The sequence below is a fragment of the Ochotona curzoniae genome, unplaced genomic scaffold, assembly GCF_017591425.1.
Source record: "Ochotona curzoniae isolate NIBS_2020 unplaced genomic scaffold, NIBS_Ocur_1.0 contig_1221, whole genome shotgun sequence".
In the NCBI taxonomy this organism is placed as follows: domain Eukaryota; kingdom Metazoa; phylum Chordata; class Mammalia; order Lagomorpha; family Ochotonidae; genus Ochotona; species Ochotona curzoniae.
The window spans coordinates 358,126-376,298 of NW_024464993.1; the positions used below are offsets into that span (position 1 = coordinate 358,126).

The 18,173-nt window shown below is 55.2% G+C and overlaps 3 protein-coding genes across 10 annotated transcripts; 1 reads left to right on the plus strand and 2 right to left on the minus strand.

Annotated features, from left to right (window-relative positions):
- Window positions 1–1,262: 1,262 nt before the first annotated feature.
- TUBB (tubulin beta class I) lies at window positions 1,263–5,320 on the plus strand. 5 transcript variants are annotated; one of them, XM_040996900.1, is made up of 5 exons: window positions 1,270–1,520; window positions 2,751–2,859; window positions 3,116–3,226; window positions 3,498–3,589; window positions 4,196–5,320. In XM_040996900.1, the coding sequence occupies exons 1-5, from the start codon at window positions 1,464–1,466 to the stop codon at window positions 4,553–4,555; spliced, it is 729 nt and encodes a 242-aa protein (XP_040852834.1). In that variant the 5' UTR covers window positions 1,270–1,463; the 3' UTR covers window positions 4,556–5,320. The 5 variants fall into 5 exon arrangements, with proteins under 5 accessions (XP_040852817.1, XP_040852813.1, XP_040852825.1 ...); XM_040996879.1 differs by having other exon boundaries at window positions 1,265–1,520; window positions 2,751–2,865; window positions 3,498–5,320; XM_040996872.1 differs by having other exon boundaries at window positions 1,268–1,520; window positions 3,498–5,320.
- Window positions 5,321–5,956: 636 nt separating this feature from the next.
- Window positions 5,957–14,953, minus strand: FLOT1 (flotillin 1). Of its 3 annotated transcripts, XM_040996914.1 has the most exons (13): window positions 14,830–14,953; window positions 14,528–14,582; window positions 14,027–14,102; window positions 13,846–13,936; window positions 13,455–13,598; window positions 13,226–13,345; window positions 13,049–13,144; window positions 12,717–12,869; window positions 7,988–8,169; window positions 7,783–7,828; window positions 7,537–7,674; window positions 7,140–7,304; window positions 5,957–6,198 (listed from the first exon to the last, which is right to left on the minus strand). In XM_040996914.1, exons 2-13 carry the CDS (start codon window positions 14,568–14,570, stop codon window positions 6,169–6,171), a joined length of 1,284 nt encoding a protein of 427 aa, XP_040852848.1. In that variant the 5' UTR covers window positions 14,571–14,582; window positions 14,830–14,953; the 3' UTR covers window positions 5,957–6,168. The 3 variants fall into 3 exon arrangements, with proteins under 3 accessions (XP_040852848.1, XP_040852863.1, XP_040852857.1); XM_040996929.1 differs by lacking the exon at window positions 14,528–14,582; XM_040996923.1 differs by lacking the exon at window positions 14,830–14,953 and having other exon boundaries at window positions 14,528–14,772.
- Window positions 14,954–15,398: 445 nt separating this feature from the next.
- Window positions 15,399–16,634, minus strand: IER3 (immediate early response 3). Of its 2 annotated transcripts, none has more exons than XM_040997172.1 (2): window positions 16,400–16,634; window positions 15,399–16,273 (listed from the first exon to the last, which is right to left on the minus strand). In XM_040997172.1, exons 1-2 carry the CDS (start codon window positions 16,607–16,609, stop codon window positions 16,013–16,015), a joined length of 471 nt encoding a protein of 156 aa, XP_040853106.1. In that variant the 5' UTR covers window positions 16,610–16,634; the 3' UTR covers window positions 15,399–16,012. The 2 variants fall into 2 exon arrangements, with proteins under 2 accessions (XP_040853106.1, XP_040853104.1); XM_040997170.1 differs by having other exon boundaries at window positions 16,397–16,634.
- Window positions 16,635–18,173: the final 1,539 nt, after the last annotated feature.

Consider the following 18,173-nt stretch of genomic DNA (forward strand, 5'->3'; position numbering starts at 1 on the left):
TTTTGTTGATGGAGGAGACATGCGACAGGAACCCAGTCTTTCAGCAGACAGGAGATTTCATACTTTGAGGTCTTGAAGGTGTTACTAAGGGGTTGGGGAATTTAATTAAAAAAAAAAAAAAGCAGAAGTCGGACCCAGGACCAGTTTTCCCAGGGAATTTCAGCCTCTGTGTTCCCTGTGGGCAAGGAAATGCAGAGCCTGGAGGGATGGGGATTGAGGGCAGGTTGGACTGGTCTTTGAAATGCAGTGTCAGAATCCCAGGACTTGCCTTAAGTTTGCTGAGAGGAATGAATCCTTGAAAGCTGGTGGGGCCCCACTGAAGCCCATGTCACTCTCTCCTCTTTCAGTCCCCCTTGCCCTGCCTTCCCCCCAATTCTGAGGCTCTGCATTCACCATCACCTGGTCAGTGGAATCAGGGAACTGAAAAAGCACGGGTTTCTTTTGGAAATCCCATCAAGCTTCAGCCCCCACAGCTCCCTGTTTAGGCAAGAAAATCAAGGTGTTTTCCAGCATGGATGTGGCCCAGATCAATGACACTAAGATTTCGCAAATCCTTTGTCAGTTTCTCTAAACTTTGTAACTAATTATTCTTTGAACATACTCCTCCAATCTCCAGAGAATGCTTTTCCCAAGAAACTTTTGATACAATTTCGTTTCTTTTTCGACACATTGAAAAGGAAAGCAAGGCACCCCCACCACCTCCTCCCTGAGGTATGCGGACAGCAGAGACACAGGCAACTTCAGCCTAAGGGTCACCCCAGGGCCACGTGCTAAGGAGCAGGGCAGGGTACCTCACGGTTTTAGCTGAGCCAAGCAGTCTCCTCTTCCCAGAGCTACCACCCACAGCGGGGAGCTTACTGGGCGTGCCTACCCTACCTCCTAATTCCTGGCACCCAGGACTCCCCCATCCCTGTATCCTCCTCACTCCCATTCCATCTTCTTCTGTACAAACAAACAAAAAACCAAAAAAATACCCCCAAAACCCAGGCCCAGAGGGAGGGAATCTTGGGCAAAAATCCCTTTTCATTGAGCACGCGAGCCCAGAAACCAACCCAGGTCCCTGGATTTTGCAGCGTGGACAACAATGGAGAACTACAGCTCCCAGAGAGGCCAGCGCGGCGGAGACCAATGGGCGTGCGGGTGCGTGACCGGCCCCGACGAATCGGCGCTCGGCTCGGGGCGGCTTTGTCTGCCGAGTGAGGCGCGGGCCGCCCGCCCGCCTGCAGCCCGCGCACGCGCGCCCCGCCCTGCCCGCCTTCCCTCCTGCGCCCTCCCCTCCTTTTTCTGCCTCTCCGAACCTTGGTGCCGCCGCGTTCGGACCTCCCTGCTGCAACCTCCCGGGCGCCTTCCATCCTTCCCGCCTGCGACGCCCAGAGAGAGGGGGGGAAAAATAAGCTAGACTGCATTATTGTCTTGCCTCGTAACGGCATCTTGAGCCAAAAAGAAAATTAAATTTTCTAGCCATGAGGGAGATTGTGCACATCCAGGCCGGCCAGTGCGGCAACCAGATAGGTGCCAAGGTAAGTCTTCGAGACCGCTGCTTGGAGGTGCTTTTCTCCCCGTGAAAGGAGAGAATCCCAAGCCGTCATGGGGACGCTTTTGGGGCCACCGCAGTCTCCACCCTCCACTGAGCTTTGTTCCCGCAGTAGGCTCCTCGATGAGCCTAATGCATGCCCGTAGCCATCGTTGGCCCACGGAAACGCGGGGAGTGGGCTTGGGCTGGTCCCACCTTGGGGGGCTGCTCTTGGAAGAAGGCTCTTTGTGCTGGCGGGGCGGGGAGACGGGAGCTGCACCGGTTTGACTGGAAAGAGCGTCTCCTAACGGTCCGAGCGCTGGGGAGCTCGGAATGAGGAAGGGGGCCTTAGACAAAGCTGGGCGAGGTCCGCCACGTGCATCCACCGGCCCCCTCTGGGCCAAGAGACGTGGAGGGGCAAGGGGCGAGGCCGGGGCTGAGGGGGAGCCGGTGGTGCGCTGGGTGGGCTGCGCTGCGGCCCTCGGCGAGGTGTGGGGGTGCCGGCCCCGAGGGCTCCATGCATGGAAGGACAATGTGCGGCAATCCTTTAGCGCCTCTTCGTCCCCCCTCAGGGGGGTCTTAAGGGCGTGAGCGCATGGGAGGACCAGGCAAGAGAAAGGGGACTCGACTTTTCCTTCAGTGAGGCCTCCAAGACCAGCGTGGGGGGGGGGGACGCTCAGTTTAAAACTAGGAGGAAGAAGCGGAGAGAACCAAAAAAAAAAAAATGAGGGGTTAGGGGATTTTTTTTTTTTTTTTTTTTTTTTTTTTGCGCGCGCTGATACAGTGTAGCGGGGGCAGGGCGGGGAGGAAGTGCGGCGGGGACGCTGTTGCAGAAGGGCGGGCCCTGCGGGGGCGGGGCCGGGCGCGCTCCTGTCGGAGGCTCCGCCCTCCTGCGTGCCCGCGCCTGGCGGCAAGTCCCGCCCCAGTGTGGCGCGGTCGGGGCTTGGCTCCGCCCCCGCGCGCGACGCCCCCTTTTGTCGGCGGCTCGGCGTGCGCGCGCGCCGGTCACGTGGAGGGCGGGGCCGGCCGACTGCGGCAGTGGCCGCGCGGGTGCGCGCTGCGCCGCGTGGACGGGCGGGGCCCGGCATGGAGGACGGGGAGGCTGCTCGGGAATGGCAGGCCCTCACAGCCACACACTGCTGTGGATGGCGAGCTTGGCCGGACAGCGGTGTGTTCCGGCCCAGGGTGTGGCGGGCGGCTGAAGGGGCCTCAGCTTCCTCCTCTCCCGCCCCCGCAGTTCTGGGAGGTGATCAGCGATGAGCACGGCATCGACCCCACCGGCACCTACCACGGCGACAGCGACCTGCAGCTCGACCGCATCTCCGTGTACTACAATGAAGCCACAGGTGAGGGCGCGGCCTGAGTGGATTTCAGACATAGCCATCCTCCAGCCTTTTACTTCCCCTGGCATTCTAGCCGGAGGGAACCCCTTGTTCCCTTAGGGTGAAGCTGGGGCTTTTCCCTTGGGAGACCTAGCACCCACACAGCTCTGCTACCCCCTGGCGGCAGGACGTGGAATGACACCATCAGCTTCCATCTCAGCTGGCTGCCGAATTCGGCATCTTTAGCCGCCCTCTCACATCTCTGCTTTGCTTCCTGCAGGTGGCAAATACGTTCCTCGTGCTATCTTGGTGGACTTAGAACCTGGGACCATGGACTCTGTTCGCTCAGGTCCTTTTGGTCAGATCTTCAGACCAGACAACTTCGTTTTTGGTGAGTTACACAGACAGCTTTATTAAGTACCATTACATTACCCTTTTTGGATACTGGGAGGACAAGAGCTAAGAGGTGTTGTTCTGGGTACCTTATGTAGACTGCGATGTGAAAGTGTAGGGAGGAGGTGGTGACTGCCCAAGCAGGTGAATTGCAGGAGCTGGGGTTGGGGGCATAGATGGTAGCCCCATCCGAGAGTGAGTGAGTTGCAAGGGGGGTCATGCAGCTTCCCATGCCTCACTGATGAAGCTTTCCTCCTGACCCCTTGCAGGTCAGTCCGGGGCAGGCAACAACTGGGCCAAGGGCCACTACACAGAAGGGGCCGAGCTGGTCGACTCAGTCCTCGATGTGGTGCGGAAGGAGGCTGAGAGCTGTGACTGCCTTCAGGGCTTCCAGCTGACCCACTCGCTCGGTGGGGGCACCGGCTCAGGCATGGGCACCCTGCTCATCAGCAAGATCCGAGAAGAGTATCCCGACCGCATCATGAACACCTTCAGTGTGGTGCCGTCACCCAAGGTGTCCGACACTGTCGTGGAGCCCTACAACGCCACGCTGTCTGTGCACCAGCTGGTGGAGAACACAGATGAGACCTACTGCATTGACAACGAGGCCCTCTACGACATCTGCTTCCGTACCCTTAAGCTGACCACGCCCACCTATGGCGACCTCAACCACCTGGTGTCTGCCACCATGAGCGGGGTCACCACCTGCCTGCGCTTCCCCGGCCAGCTCAATGCTGACCTACGCAAGCTGGCGGTCAACATGGTGCCCTTCCCGCGTCTCCACTTCTTCATGCCAGGCTTCGCCCCTCTCACCAGCCGTGGAAGCCAGCAGTACCGAGCCCTTACTGTGCCCGAGCTCACCCAGCAGGTCTTCGACGCCAAGAACATGATGGCTGCCTGTGACCCCCGACACGGTCGCTACCTGACCGTGGCTGCAGTCTTCCGCGGCCGCATGTCCATGAAGGAGGTGGATGAGCAGATGCTGAACGTGCAGAACAAGAATAGCAGCTACTTCGTGGAATGGATCCCCAACAACGTGAAGACAGCGGTGTGCGACATCCCGCCCCGGGGGCTTAAGATGGCAGTCACCTTCATCGGCAACAGCACGGCCATCCAGGAGCTGTTCAAGCGCATCTCGGAGCAGTTCACGGCCATGTTCCGGCGCAAGGCCTTCCTGCACTGGTACACGGGCGAGGGCATGGACGAGATGGAGTTCACCGAGGCTGAGAGCAACATGAATGACCTCGTCTCTGAGTACCAGCAGTACCAGGATGCCACCGCAGAAGAGGAAGAAGATTTCGGGGAGGAGGCTGAAGAGGAAGCCTAAGGCGGAGCCCCCAGGCGTCTCAGCCCCCTCTGCTGCCCTCCAGCTGCCCTGTCCTCTCCCTCAGAATTTGTGTTGCTGCCTCTCATTTTTCTCTCTTGGAAGGGGGGGGGGGTGTCTAGAACAGTGCCTGGCATACAGTAGGAGCTCAATAAATCTTCTGTTTGTTCAATGTCTCCTCTCTTTCCACTCTAGGAAACGTAAAATTCTGCCATGTATTTCCTTCTGGTGCCCACTCCTCCCATATCTGTCCAGTTCATATTTTCTTTCTGTTTTCCAAAATAATTCTCCCAAGAATCTGGGTTATCTGCCATTCAGAACAAGCCATGGGCAGGGAATCCAGGCAAGTCCAAGTAACAGCCAAGAAAGGTGGGAAGAAGCCCATCAGTGCAGGTGTCTTGATGCAGCTCAGCTTCAGGGAGTGTTAACAGTATTATCTCCGACCCTGATCTCCCTCTAGGTTTGTCCTGGGCTCAACTCTTTTTCATTTCCTCCGGACTGAAGAAGGACCAGCCTCAGTCCCTAAGCCCCCAGAAGCTCTCCCCACCCCTATCCATCCCCTGACATGGCTTGGGAAGGTTGGCCTGCCACCCAGAGGAGACAGGGTACCCTGTCTGCAGCGTCTCATCTCTTCTGTTCTTTGCCCCATCCTTTCGGCTTTGTCCCACACTTCAGATTTCTATTTTGTGTTGAACTTGCCTTTTTTTTTCATATTGAAAAGATGACATTGCCCCAGGAGCCAAAAATAAACAGGAATTAAAAAAAAAAGTGGCTAGATGTGTGCTCATTTAGGGAAGATGGCTGGTTACCTGCAGAACCTGATCCAGTTTTACTGTGCTCTCTTGGTTGCCCAGGTGACCACAGGGCTGGACCCTCATCCTAATCCCCAGGTATGCCAGGCCCACTGCTGTATCAGAGTTAGTACCCAGCATATGGAAGGTTCAAGTGCAGGATGTAGGGCATGGGAAGCGGCACCCAGGGGCACTGATGAGACCCTGGCAGTCTCTAGCAAGCCACACTTCCATAAACAAAGCTGAAGATCCCTGGCCTGTACAGGATGCCTTTTTTCCTTGCTGAGATTGAGTTTTGTGACTAAGGGGGGGGCACTACCATGTTGTCTATAGCATTAACAGCCTAGTTTGGGATAGGCCTGATGTCAGGAGTCCCATAGGGTGGTGTGTGTGAGTGGGAGGGGGGGTCCTGAGTACTTAGGCCGTTTGCTGCTGAGTCAGAAGTAGAGCTGGGACTTGAACCCCAGGCCCTCCAATGTGGGGTGTAGGAGTCACAGGTAGCATTTGCCTTTACCAAATGCCCAGCCTATGGCAAATTTTACTGTCTTCATCCCAATATAACAAGATGAAAACCTATAGACTACAGTTCAGTCTTAAAAAAATTCCAGACAAGTCTCAGTTACTCATTTAATCAGGAAGTTAAATAAGTTGGGATGGGTGGGGGTGGGCTCATGAGGAGGCTGGCTGGCCCTCCAAACAAGGCACAGGCTATTTGGCAAGGAGAGGTGAGGGCGGGACCCCTCTGTCAGAGGACTTGCTCAGGGAGGCAGGCCAGAGTGCATGCAATGGTACCACCGAGGCAACCTGCGAGGTGACGGCAGAGGCTCAGGCCGTTCGCAGAGGCTTGTGGTTCACCTGGCAGAAAGACAAAGGTGGATGTGACCAGACTGCCATGCAGAGGGACATGGGGAGGACAGGCATGGCCAGGAGACTCCCTAGTGCTGTCCTGCCACAGCCGTTTCCCCAGGCAGCACTGAGGGAGCCTTGTTTACACAGACTACTTAGCTCCGAATCTCCCACCGAAAGCCGCCTCCAGGTTCCAAGGAGCCCAGCTTGAAGGTCACTGGCACGGTCCAGTGCTCTTATGTGTTTGCAAAAGTTTATGGAAAATGGAATTAAAAGGAAACTCTGCTTATTTTGGTGCAAACAGTTTGAACTCTGCAGTTTTTTTCCTGTAATACATATTTTCCACAAACGTTTTAAAGCCTGTTCCTGCATATATTTGCTTTAATATATGCATAGTGCTGTGGGCAAGACCCTGTTCCAAACACTGGACATTTACACAATCTCATTTAATAATTCAACAAAGTTGTTTCTGTTACTCAAACCACCAGGTGAGGCAACAGGGACAGAGGAGCTGTTAACTTGAGTGGGGTCACATCTATGTGCCCTGAAGCCAGTATTCACCCAAACTGGCTCCCAAGCCTGTTCTCTGACCTTCCCCTGACCTACTGGTGGTAAACTGAGGTACAGAGAAATGGATATACCGTGGAATCACAAGCAGGCTCCAGTGAGGGCCCTGCAGACGTCCACAAGCTCTGAGACAGGCAGCCTGGGTGTCCGATGCCCAGCTTCCCCGGCTGCATAAGTAGGTGTGGGAAGTTCAGGGACTTTCATTTGCAAGAATCCCTGAGAGTGGTTTGCTTCAAAACCTACCAAGCCACACTTCCATGTAGAAACCTATCCCTGTGTCTGGCACACAGAAAGTGCTGTCAGCCCGTCAAGCCGCCAGGTCCACCCACAGAACACCAGCTCCCATCCACCTGGGGCACAGGCCCCATCCCAGAGCCCCTCACCTGGGATATGCTGACCCCTGTGAGTCTCTCCACACTCTCTGGCAGGCGGCTCAGGATGTCCAGCACTTCCCCAGTCACTTTGGCTGCCCCCACGGCCCCACTGCCGCTGGAGACCAGGGTGATCTTATTGGCTGAGGTCAGGGGACCGCTGATCTCCTCGGCCACCTGGTAGGGGAGAGGCACCATCTGAATACCTGCTGAGTGATCTAGTGTCACAGATCACTTAAACAAGCACCCTGCAGGCTTATACCCCCCAGTTTATCCTTCTTCACTGGCAAGTCCCACCCCCCTAGTTTATGGTCCTTTAGCACAATTCTCCCCAATCCCCTCACTGCATCCCCACTTCAGGCCCAGGTGCTGCTCCTTCCCCTCCCGGTACCCGGGAAGCCCCCTTGACCTGTGGGAGCTTCTCCAGCAACATGTCCAGCTGAGCAGCCTCCTGGTACAACTGGAAGGCTTCTGCCTTCTTCGCCATCTGCTCGGCCTCAGCCCGGGCTCGGGCCCCTATGGCAAAAGCTTCGGCTTCCCCACGCATCTGAAGACACAGGACAGTTGGACCAGCGGAAGCGCTCAGGAGAAACCCCCACCTAGGCAGCAGCCCCACTTCTCTCCACAAGCCATCTAGAGCCTGGAGCTAACTCACCCGCACAGACTCGGCCTCAGCTTCGGCCTGCATGATCAGCTGGGACCTGGGGACCAGGGGAGAGCAGGTCGGAGCTGAGGAGGGGCCTCTGTTGCTGCAGGACAGAGCCTCCTGCATCTGAGTGTCACAGGGGTGAAGGGCTCCGGGCTCTCTCCTGGGGCACGCGGCGCGGTGGGGGGACTAGGGGAGGAGAGGGAGCATTTACTTCTCAGCCTCGGCGAGGCGCTCCAGCCGGTAGCGCTCAGCTTCGGCCGGCTTCCGCACGCGGGCTTCCAGCTCCTTCTCTCGGCGGGCGATCTCCTGCTCCTGCACTGCCACCTGCTGGGCGCGCTCCACCACCTGCACCTGCACCCGCTGCTCCTCGATCTGCTGCTTAGTCTTGGCCACCTGGGTAGGAGGGGAGCTTGGAGTCAGAGCAAGTGCTCAAGGATCACTGAGAAGCCAGGAATACAAGATAGGACATAAAACAGGACAGGGACCAGGAAGCCGGGTTCCCCTGCCGCTCTGATGGCCTGTGGAATTGCTTCCCACACAGAGCGCAGTGCAGCGTGGACACACCCTGACCAACCTCACCCTCAGAGCCCGGCAGCCTCAGCATCAGAACTGGGACCTGGTCCTGTTCCTTTTTTGCCAGGTGACGCGTCCCTCTCAGGAGCTCCTCATTCTTCCACTTCTCATCTGTGCCTCCCTCCAGTCTGAACACCTTGAACACAAACCACCTCCATGGCCTCTCATAAGTCCATCCACATCTCCTGGTTTTTGCTGCAATACCCCTAATGCAGCCACCATCAATTCCAGGCTGGAATGCTGTGATAGCTCCTAGTTTACTGGTGTGTGTGAATGTGGGTAGGGTGCCTTTGAGCTTTTAAAATGATTACTGTTGGGTCTGGTGCTGTGGCAAGTTATACCACAGTCTACAGTGCATCCCATATGGGCACTGGTTTGAGTCCCAGCTTCTCCACTTCTGATCCAGCTCCCTGCTAATGTGAAAGGGAAAGCAGCAGAGAATGGCCCAGTTCCCTTGTACCCACATGGGAGACCCGGAAAAAGCTCCCGGCTCCTGGATTTAACCTGGCCCATTTTACAACCATTTTATCCAAAGCCAGGAGTCAGGAGCTTCTGACTCATAAAATCTTCTCAAATTTATGTGTGTATGTGGGTACACACACATATATAAATAAATGGATAAATATGTATATATTTATTATATATATGTTATTTATATCTATATATCTATATAAACACAAAATCCATGGCTTGGTGCAATAGCCTAGTGGCTAAATTCTCTCCTTGTATCCGCCAGCATCCCATATAGGTGCTGGTTCATGTCTCAGATGCTCCACTTCTTGTCCAGCTCCATGCTTTAGCCTGGGAAAGCAGTCGAGGATGGCCCAAAGCCTTGGGACCCTGCACCCACTTGGGAGACCTGGAAGAAGCTCCTGGCTCCTGGCTTTGTATGGGTTCAGCTCTGGTTGTTGTGGCCTCTTGGGGAGTGAACCAGTGCATGGAAGATCTGACTCTTCTCTCTAAATCTGACTTCCCAATTTAAAAAAAAATACTCAAAAACCAAACCAAGCCACACGTCTGTCTATCTTTCTCTCTCCCTTGATTTCTCTGCCTTTTCAATGAACCAGTAACTTCACACAAGCTTTCTTCTTCCTGCCAGTATTTATCCTTCAAATTGCTTTGCTCTGCTGGGGTTTTGGCCTCTGCCTCCCCTGTTTTTCAGGTAATCCCTGCTGTCTGCTCCCAGTGCAGAAGGTGGAACACTGAAGGCAGCATTAAGGATGGATGGCAGAGGGGCTTACTGACTTTCAACTTCACCCCAGGGTGGTCTAGGCAGGCTATGTGCACAGGAACCTTTGATTTGGGATTGGAAGGGTTGAAGTTCCTGGAACAATCTTCTAACTCATGGGAAGACAAGTCCCTGGAGCTAAGTGGGGCTGAGAAACGGCTGTCAGTATGTGGCCCTCAACACATTATGCAGCTGAGAGGCAGCATGACACAGAGTGGGAGAAGTGAGAGAATGAGAGACACACAAAGAGAGAGACAGAGAGAGAATTCATCTATTGATTCACTCCCCAAATGGCTGCAATGGCCAGCAACTTCATCTTGCCTTCCCACATGGTTAGCAGAGGCCCAGACAACTAGGCTAGCTTCCATTACCTGCCCAGGAACTTTAGCAAGGAGCTGGGTTGGAAGCAGAGCAACCAGGACTCAAACCAGCTCTCTGATACGGGATTCCAGCCTAAGTGACAGCTTAACCTGATGTAGCACATCTCTGGCCCCCTTTCTTCTCTGACTGTCCGTTCTCCACGAGACGTCACACTGACGCTCATGAGGCCTTGGCTCCAGAGTTTTCTGTTGTGCTTTGAACTCTCTTCAAGGCCACCAAAAACCTGTGGAATCTGGCCCTGCCTCCTCCCCTCACTCACAACACACTGGTTAAACCACATCAGAAATACCCTTCCCATTCCTGGGACACACCCCATTCTTTCTGTTTCAGGCCTTGGCAGTTGGTCCCCCTGCCCAGCCGCCAGCTACAGGGAACTGTTTAAGCAACATGGGTCTAGGTTATCATTACACAACTCCATGTTACCCTCTCTTCTTCATCCACAGACTCAAATATCACTGCCTTGTGTGAGTTCCCTCTGACTCTTCCAGGCCTCAGTGGAACAACCCCTCTATTTTTTCATAATGATCTGTTTTTCCTCCTCACAGCACTTAAGTAAAACCATTAACGCCTGTGAAGTCCATTTCCTTCTTATCTATTTCCTGCATGTTGTAAACTCTATGAAATCTTTGTCTTCTCGGTGTTTGTATCCTCACCTCTAAAACCGTGTCTAGCACACAACAGACACTAAATAGATAGCTGTTGAATAAACCCGTTCCCAAAGCAACTAACCACATCTGGCACATAACAAGAAACTGATAAACGCTGAACAGCACCCAGTCAGCCTAACCTCCTGATTGGCAGACAAGAACCATGTCTAGAAAGCTGGGCAGCTTATTCATGGTCTCCCTGTGTGCTAGCCGTCTCCACTACACAACGCTTCTCAGCTCCCAATGTTCACAGCAGCCTTCTAGGGACTCAGCGAGGCACTGTGCGACAACGCAGGCTCTGATTCAGGAGCCGGAGGTTTGGTTTCCCTTACAAGCTTTCTGGCAACACTGCTGCCAGGCAGACCATGCTCTGAGCAGCAAAGCCCTACACCATCCTCAGACCTGTCAGGGCTTGTCATGACTACAGGTGTCTTGACCTGAAAACTCTCCATAAAAACAAAATTCCTAACAAAGCGCTCTCTTCTGGGTCAAGCGCACAAAATCCAGCTGATCCTCATTATTCATGGTGGTTCTGTTCTAGAAAATAGTTGTGAACATGGGATTAGCTCATGCTTAGTTTGTTCCTACGGCTAGGTTCCCCTGAGCCGGTGGTCACATTTTCATTAACCCACTAATACATACCCTTGCTTTATGCTTCTGTGTGAACATATCTCAGGTCACAAGTTGTGTGCTTTTTCTTAAAGGTTTATTTATTTTTATTGGAAAGACAGATTTACAGAGAGAAGACAAGGATCTTCCATCTGCTGGTTCCCTCTCCAAATGGCCAAAGTGGCTGGAACTGAGCCAATCTGAAGCCAGGAACCAGAAGCTTCTTCTGGGTTTCCCATGTGGGTACAGGGTCCCAAGGCTTTTGGCGATCCTCCACTGCTTTCCCAGGCCACAAGCAGGGAACTAGATGAGAAGTGAAGCAGCTGGAACAAGAACTAGTACCCATATGGGATCCCGGTTCTTGGAGGTAGAGGGTTCGGCATTGAGCCATGTGATTGTAACTCGTGCTTAAACTAAGCTTTTCCGTCACATGCATTTTCTGTTTAAGGCATAGCATGGCCTTCTCATGCTAACCACCATCAGATAGCACTGTAACACCAGACCACTTTAGCCTATGAACTCATTAACAAAAAGCACAGAAGTTTGGAGAAAAGAGGTGGTAGGTAACTCATAAAACAACACTGCTGGGGTCAGCACCATGACTCAACAGGATGATCATCTACTCTGTGGCGCCAGCATCCCATGTGGGTACCAGTACATTTTCCAGCTGCTCCATTTCCCTAACAGCTCCCTGTTTGTGGCCTTGGAAAAAAGCAGAGGATGGCTCAAAGCCTTGCGACCCTGCATCTGCTTGGAGACCTGGAAGCAGCTCCTGACTCCCAGCTTCTGATTGGGATAGCTTTGGCTGTTGAGGCCACTTAGGGAGTGAACCAGCAGATGAAGACCTTCCTCTCCATCTCTCCTTTTCTCTGTAAATCTGCCCTTCCAATAAAAACCAATCTAAAAAAAAAGATATTGCTGAAAGCAACTCCTATTTTTCATCCCTTAATGCAGGTCCTAGTGACTATGAACATTTTGCATGCACCAACCCTAGGGTCACCAGCAGATTTGAATGATCAGGTAAGCGCTCCCATAAGGAAAGCATGAATAGTAAGGATGGGCTGTATCTCCTTGCAACATCCAGGGCTGTGCACACTTTACAGGATTCCATGCCCGGGCTCCCATTTTCCTTTCTCACACCCTTGACACCTACTGTTAGCCTATGGAGTGCCCTTACACAAATCACAAGGCATTCTTTCCTCTGGGTAGATGCAAACGCATGCCAGAATGCTGACTGGTAAGTGGAGTGTGGCTGGAACCTACCTGTGGCTCACATCCCTCTGCCAGGTGCACAGGGCATCACCTGCCCCAAACCCATGGCCCATCCCCTGATCACATCCCTTCTTGGCCTTCTCTATGCTTCTCAGCTGAAATGTTCATCTTGCAAATGTCTCCTTCATTGGAGGAGGAGGACCAGAAATAAACAGTCAGAAGAGCAGAGTTAGACTAAGAGAAAGAGAGGGATGGCTTCTGGCCCCCCTTGTCCAGCGTGTGGTTCTGACCTGCAGCTGATAGGCCAGGTCTGCCTGCGCCCGGCGGGTGTTGACCTCGATGTCATAGGCAGCCTTCTTCAGCTCATAGTCCCTCTGCGCCTTGGCCATCTCGATCTCACTCAGGTACTGCGCAGACACCTTCTCCTGCTTGGCTTTAGCTTCCTGTCCACGCAGAGAGAAAGATGGACGAGTGCTCCCTCCAAGAATCCCTGCCTTCACCCTAGACCAGAGCAAGCTCTTTCCCCAGCCAGCCCGGCCCCACCAGCCCCCTCTCTCCCTTTCCCCACTGGGGTGTGCCCAACAGGCCCCCAGGGATTGAGCAACACCCCCATCCCTCTCACCCGGATCCCAGCATCTCTCTTGGCCTCAGCTTCGCCTATACGAGCATCTTTTTGAACTTGAGCCGTTCGAGCCTTCCCCAATGAGTGCAAATAGTCCTGCAGGGGTGGTATGTAGAATCAGGGGGTCTCAAGAGAGGCGAGCAAGGAGCCCCAGAGGGACCAGCAGCCTGGCCTTACCTGGTCATCGTGAATGTCCTTCAGCGTGTAGCTCACCACACTGATGCCCATGTTCACCAGGTCTGACGAGGCCACTTTGAAAACTTGCTCTGAGAACTTCTGCCTGTCCTTATAGATCTCCTAGGAGAATGGGAATTGGGGGGAACTTTAGCTCCCAGATCTGTCATGTCTCACACACTTGGTGGGACCTCAGGACCCATTTGTTCTGCTTCCCCATTCCCAGGCCCACCTCCACGGTCATGTGGGCCATGATGGCCCTCTGGTGGCCTTCCAGTGTCTCCAGTGCAATGTGGGCGATCTCGGCCTCTGTCTTCCCCAGGAACATCTGGCAGGCAGCTGCCAGCATCTCCTTATTCTGCCCCTGGATTTTCACCTGCAGCCAGATCAGGGACCAAGGTGAGGTGGATGGAGGTGCAGGAAGCCAGAGAGAGAAAGGGGGAAGGGCTTCCCAGAGAAGGGGTAGATGGGAGCAAGGGCCAAGGCCCCTGGGACAGGGAGCCTGGAAGAAGTCAGACTGGAGAGTAGTGGCTGAGATGGCCAAGGCCGGGAGACTTTGAATGTCTGGGGAAGAGGGGACGATGCAGTGGACTCAAGGGAATGAAAGGCTCTGAGAGCCTCACCTGGGCAATGCCAGTGACTGAGATGGGGACCCCATGGCGGGTGTAAACCTTTTCACTCTTGACATTGAGGGTCAGTGTGTTGAGGGAGATCCTGAGGGGGAAAGAAGGGACAGACAGTAAGCAAGGGAGGAGAGAAAGAGACAGCGAACCAAGGTTCTCAGGCTATTCGGGTCCCACCCACCTCTGGATCTGCTGGATGCAGGGCAGGACAAAAACGCGGCCTCCAGCCACCATGACTGGGGGACTTCGGCAAAAACCTGCAAGGCGAGGGCAGTGAGTGGCCAGGGAGCCTCTGCGGGCAGGACAGGCATCTCAAGGTACAGGATGAGACCCAGAGCTCAGCCTGGGGTAGCATGGGCTTCGGCAGGGGCAAGATGGGTGTGACAGCGAAGTCTCTGGTGGTCTCCAGTCACCATGACTGAGGGGCTTCCGCAAAAACTTGCAAAGCAAAGGGAAGTGAGCGACTGGGGAGCTGGGGCAGGCTACTAGCCTGAGGAGCCAGCTGACCCAGAGCAGGTCAGGAAGGCAGCCTGGGCTTGGGCAGGGGATAGTTAGTTGGGCGTGGTAAGCGAGTCTCTTGTGGCCGTCAGGGGGCAGAAGCCTGACGCTGGGAGCTGGCAGGGAGAGGCTGAGGGGGCGGCAACTAGATTCACAGCGGCTGAGACGGAACAAGGGTACTTACCAGAGACCACCATGGCCTCATTCGGGCCACAGGTGAAAAACATGATTCAAGAGAGCTGCAGGAGAGGGAAGAGAAGGCCTTTGCGCACAGGGAACGCGTGCTGGAGTAGGGGTGGCGGCACGGCGCGAATCTTTCATTATCAGGCCTGCCTGTCCCTTCCGCACCCCTAGGTCCGCTAGGGTTCTTCCCTATGCAACCCCGAAAATTCCCAGCGACCCCCTCCCCGCCGCTTCCGGTCACTCCTTCCCCTCTCTTCCCCAACGCCCCGCGGCTGCGGACTCCACCTCTCCTTCCCGACTCACCTTCCCGGTCGCCCCGGGAGCCGAGCAGGGGCCGCTAGCGCACGGGCGTCCCCGCCAGCAGGACCCTCCAGCCGGCCGCGCCCTGCTGCTGCTGCTGCTGCTACTGCTGCTACGGCTGCTGCTGCTACTGCGGCAGCCGCGAGCCCGCCCCACGCCGCCGACCCTCCCCCGGGCCCCGGCCTGCGCGCACGGCCCGCCCCTTTCCCGACAGGCCCCGCTCGGAGCGCACCGGGCGGCCCGCCCGCTCCCTCGGGTCGCCTTGCTCCCCGCCGCCCTTTCGGAGCCCGAGGCCCTCCCCGACCCCGGCGCGCTCCGCCCCGTGGGGAGGACGAGATTTCCGCGTCTTAGCCAGCCGGCCCCGGGAGGAAGCGGGGTTGCCACACTCGGACTCTACCGCGGGTGACAGGAGAAACCGCAGAGCCCGCCGCCAACGAACGGCATCCGGCGGCCGGTTCCGTGATTCTGGGAAGAGGGGTTCGGGGAGGTGGCCATTTCCTTCCCTAGGGCCCCTGAAGGCGGGGCGGAGGGGAAGTCGCCGCTTGCCGAAGGAAGCACACTCAGAGGATCCGTGATGGTCAGTTAGGTTTATTTGTGTTCACAGAACATACTGGGCGAACCCGACAGCCGCCCCTGGCAGCCCACAGACCCCCGATCCTGCCGCTGCCCCTTAGGGGCGACTCAGAGGAGGTCGAGGACCACGAACTTGATTCCCAGCAGTGCCCCCGCAGTCTTGCGCCAGGGACGCGCAGGGTTGAGATGCCGTGGGTTGAGATGTCACCCACGAAAGCCATGACCCATCACCACCACCCCTTCCTCCCACTCTCCCTCCACCTCCACCAACCCCACCAAGTTCAATAAATACAGCATATTCATGCCCTGACATTTCTACAGCAGAGGGGCATAATGCTGCGCCCTTGCATAAGTTAAAACAATAAATATTACATACATCCCTCCATCTCCCAGGAGGACATATATAAATACATATTAAATAGGAGTTAGGAGCAATGAGAATTAAGTTAACGACGCTCTCCTGCCCCGTAGAGGCGGCCACGGGCTGGCGCCCCGGCTGTGTAGTGTAAGAGTTCGAGTTGCCTCGGGAGTCCCAGTTTGGGATACGCTCTCATGCACCAGCTACATCTGGTGTTGGTTGGGTTTTTTTCCAATTGTCTTGGGGGACGAGTCCTTAGAAGGCGGCTGGATGTTGTTGGAGGAAAGTGCTGAAGTCCAAAGCGTAGTCCGAGGGCTCTGAGGTCAGGTTGAAAGGCTCTAGGATCTGGGGCGCGGGAGTAGGCTCAGGAGACTCGGCGCTGGGGGCGTCCTGCAGCTCCAGGGGCGTCGACACACCTTCCTCAGCCATCAGGATCTGGCAGAAGATGATGGTGAGCAGCACAAACAGGAGTCTCTTGGCAGGATTCGGCTCTTCCGCGGGCAGCTGGCGCCGGACCTGAGGGTAGTCATAAAAAAAGACAGGTCAGGTCTAGGCTGACTGGTGCCCAGTGTAGCTCCCCAGGCGCACCAGGGCGACGGCGCGCTTCCCCCAGCGTCTGTCCACTCGGGAGACACTCACCACTGCTCGAGGGTAGAGAACCCTGCGGCTTCGCTTCTTGTACCCGCGAGAGGCGATGGTGCGGGTGGCCGGTGCCGGAGCTGGCTCCGGGAGAGGATCAAATGTGAAGATCTCGGGCCCAGAACCCCGCCGGTGTCCTGGGCTGGTGGAGGAGACAGGCGTCGGAGCTGGCCGGATGGTCATGCTGGGTAGGGAGCTGCGAGAATGACACATCGCGGTGGCTGGAGTGAGGAAGGTGAGTGCTGGCCGGCAGGGCGCAGGGGTTCCTTAAGTACTGTCCAGGGTTGGGCGGGTCGTGGTGACTCCTCCTCCCTCTGCTGGAGAGCAGTTGGCTGGTGCAGCTGGAAATTCCGACGATTAGGCAAAGAGAGGGGTGGAGACCTGGCCCGTGCAACCCTCAGAGCCGGAGAGCACGTCCTAAATGGGGGTTGGTGAGGCCCCTGGGCAGCAGGCACATGTCAGGACATGTGGCAGCTTTAGAGCGGACCACAACAACATAAACTATGGTTCAGCCCCAGCTCCATCACAGGCCATGCCCCTGGGGAGGCAGGAAGGGCTCCTCTCAGGAGGTCTGTCCACCCTGCTAGAACACTGACCCAGCAAGCTCAAGGAACCACGGGTGCACATGCACCATCACACACCTGTAGTTTGTGTACATACATCTGTAGGTATGCATAGAGACACCACAAGAGGCAAGTCATCACAGAAACTGCCAAGAAAACCAGGATACACAGGGCACAACAGATGTGTTAAGTGTCCGTGAAAACATACCCGTGTGCTTACCATGTGGGCACATACATGCATACACGCAGCACATGCACACATATCATGTACTCCATGGATACATAACACAACACACACACACACAGAGCAAAGGTGCAGGGTTGCGCAGGGACCATACAGCAGGTCCGCTTGGATATGTGCAAAAATAGTCATACTGGCTGGGGCAGAGGAACACAAAGGCCAGAAATGAGCAGCCACCCAGCTCTGTGTCTTGTTATATGGGTCACTTAGCAAAACCTCTGAAAACAGTTTTTAGCGTGTGAGACATTGTATCAATATTGCAGTTACATAGGTGCTTAAGACAGAGTCTACCCATTTCCCTGGCTTCCTCAGAGACAGCTGCTCCTGGTTACAGCTTGTAAGGCCTTTGGGACACTCACCTGGGCCAGCTGCCCTGTGAAGAGGGGTGACGTAAGTGTCAGGGCTGCTGAGAGCTACGAGTCAAGTGAAGCTGGCCCTTCAGTCTTGACAGAAGAGACCATAAGCAGGAGAACTCTCTAGAGAGTCCAAAGGAAGCTGTTTAAGGGCACCCAAAAGAGTTGGTGTTCACAGCTGTCTCCTCACCCAGGCAGAGTGACATTAGTGGTGACCTTGAGCGGTGAGTGGGCTATGACAAATTCAGATGTGGAGGATGACTGTGAGAAAGAGAATGGGATCAGCAAAAGCCTTGGGCTGGAAAAGTACAGGAAATGTTTGGGGAATCGCAAGAAAAAACAATCCCAGATTAAGAAAAACAATCCCCCAGCAGTGGGGAGCCACAGTGGCGGGAAAGGAGTCCAGCAAGTGGGGAGAGCTTCCCTGGCAGGCTGGGAGCCTGAGCGTAGAATTAGTGGGATGAGATCAAAGGACAATTCCACTTGGGAATTGATTGGGACCAGGAGGAGTATTCCTGGAAGAGGTGATGGCAGGGGGCTGTGAGGAAGGTTCAGGCAGAGGAGCAGCAGGCCTTCGCGGATGGCTGTCAGAGTCCTAGTAACAGATCTCTAGGTGTCAG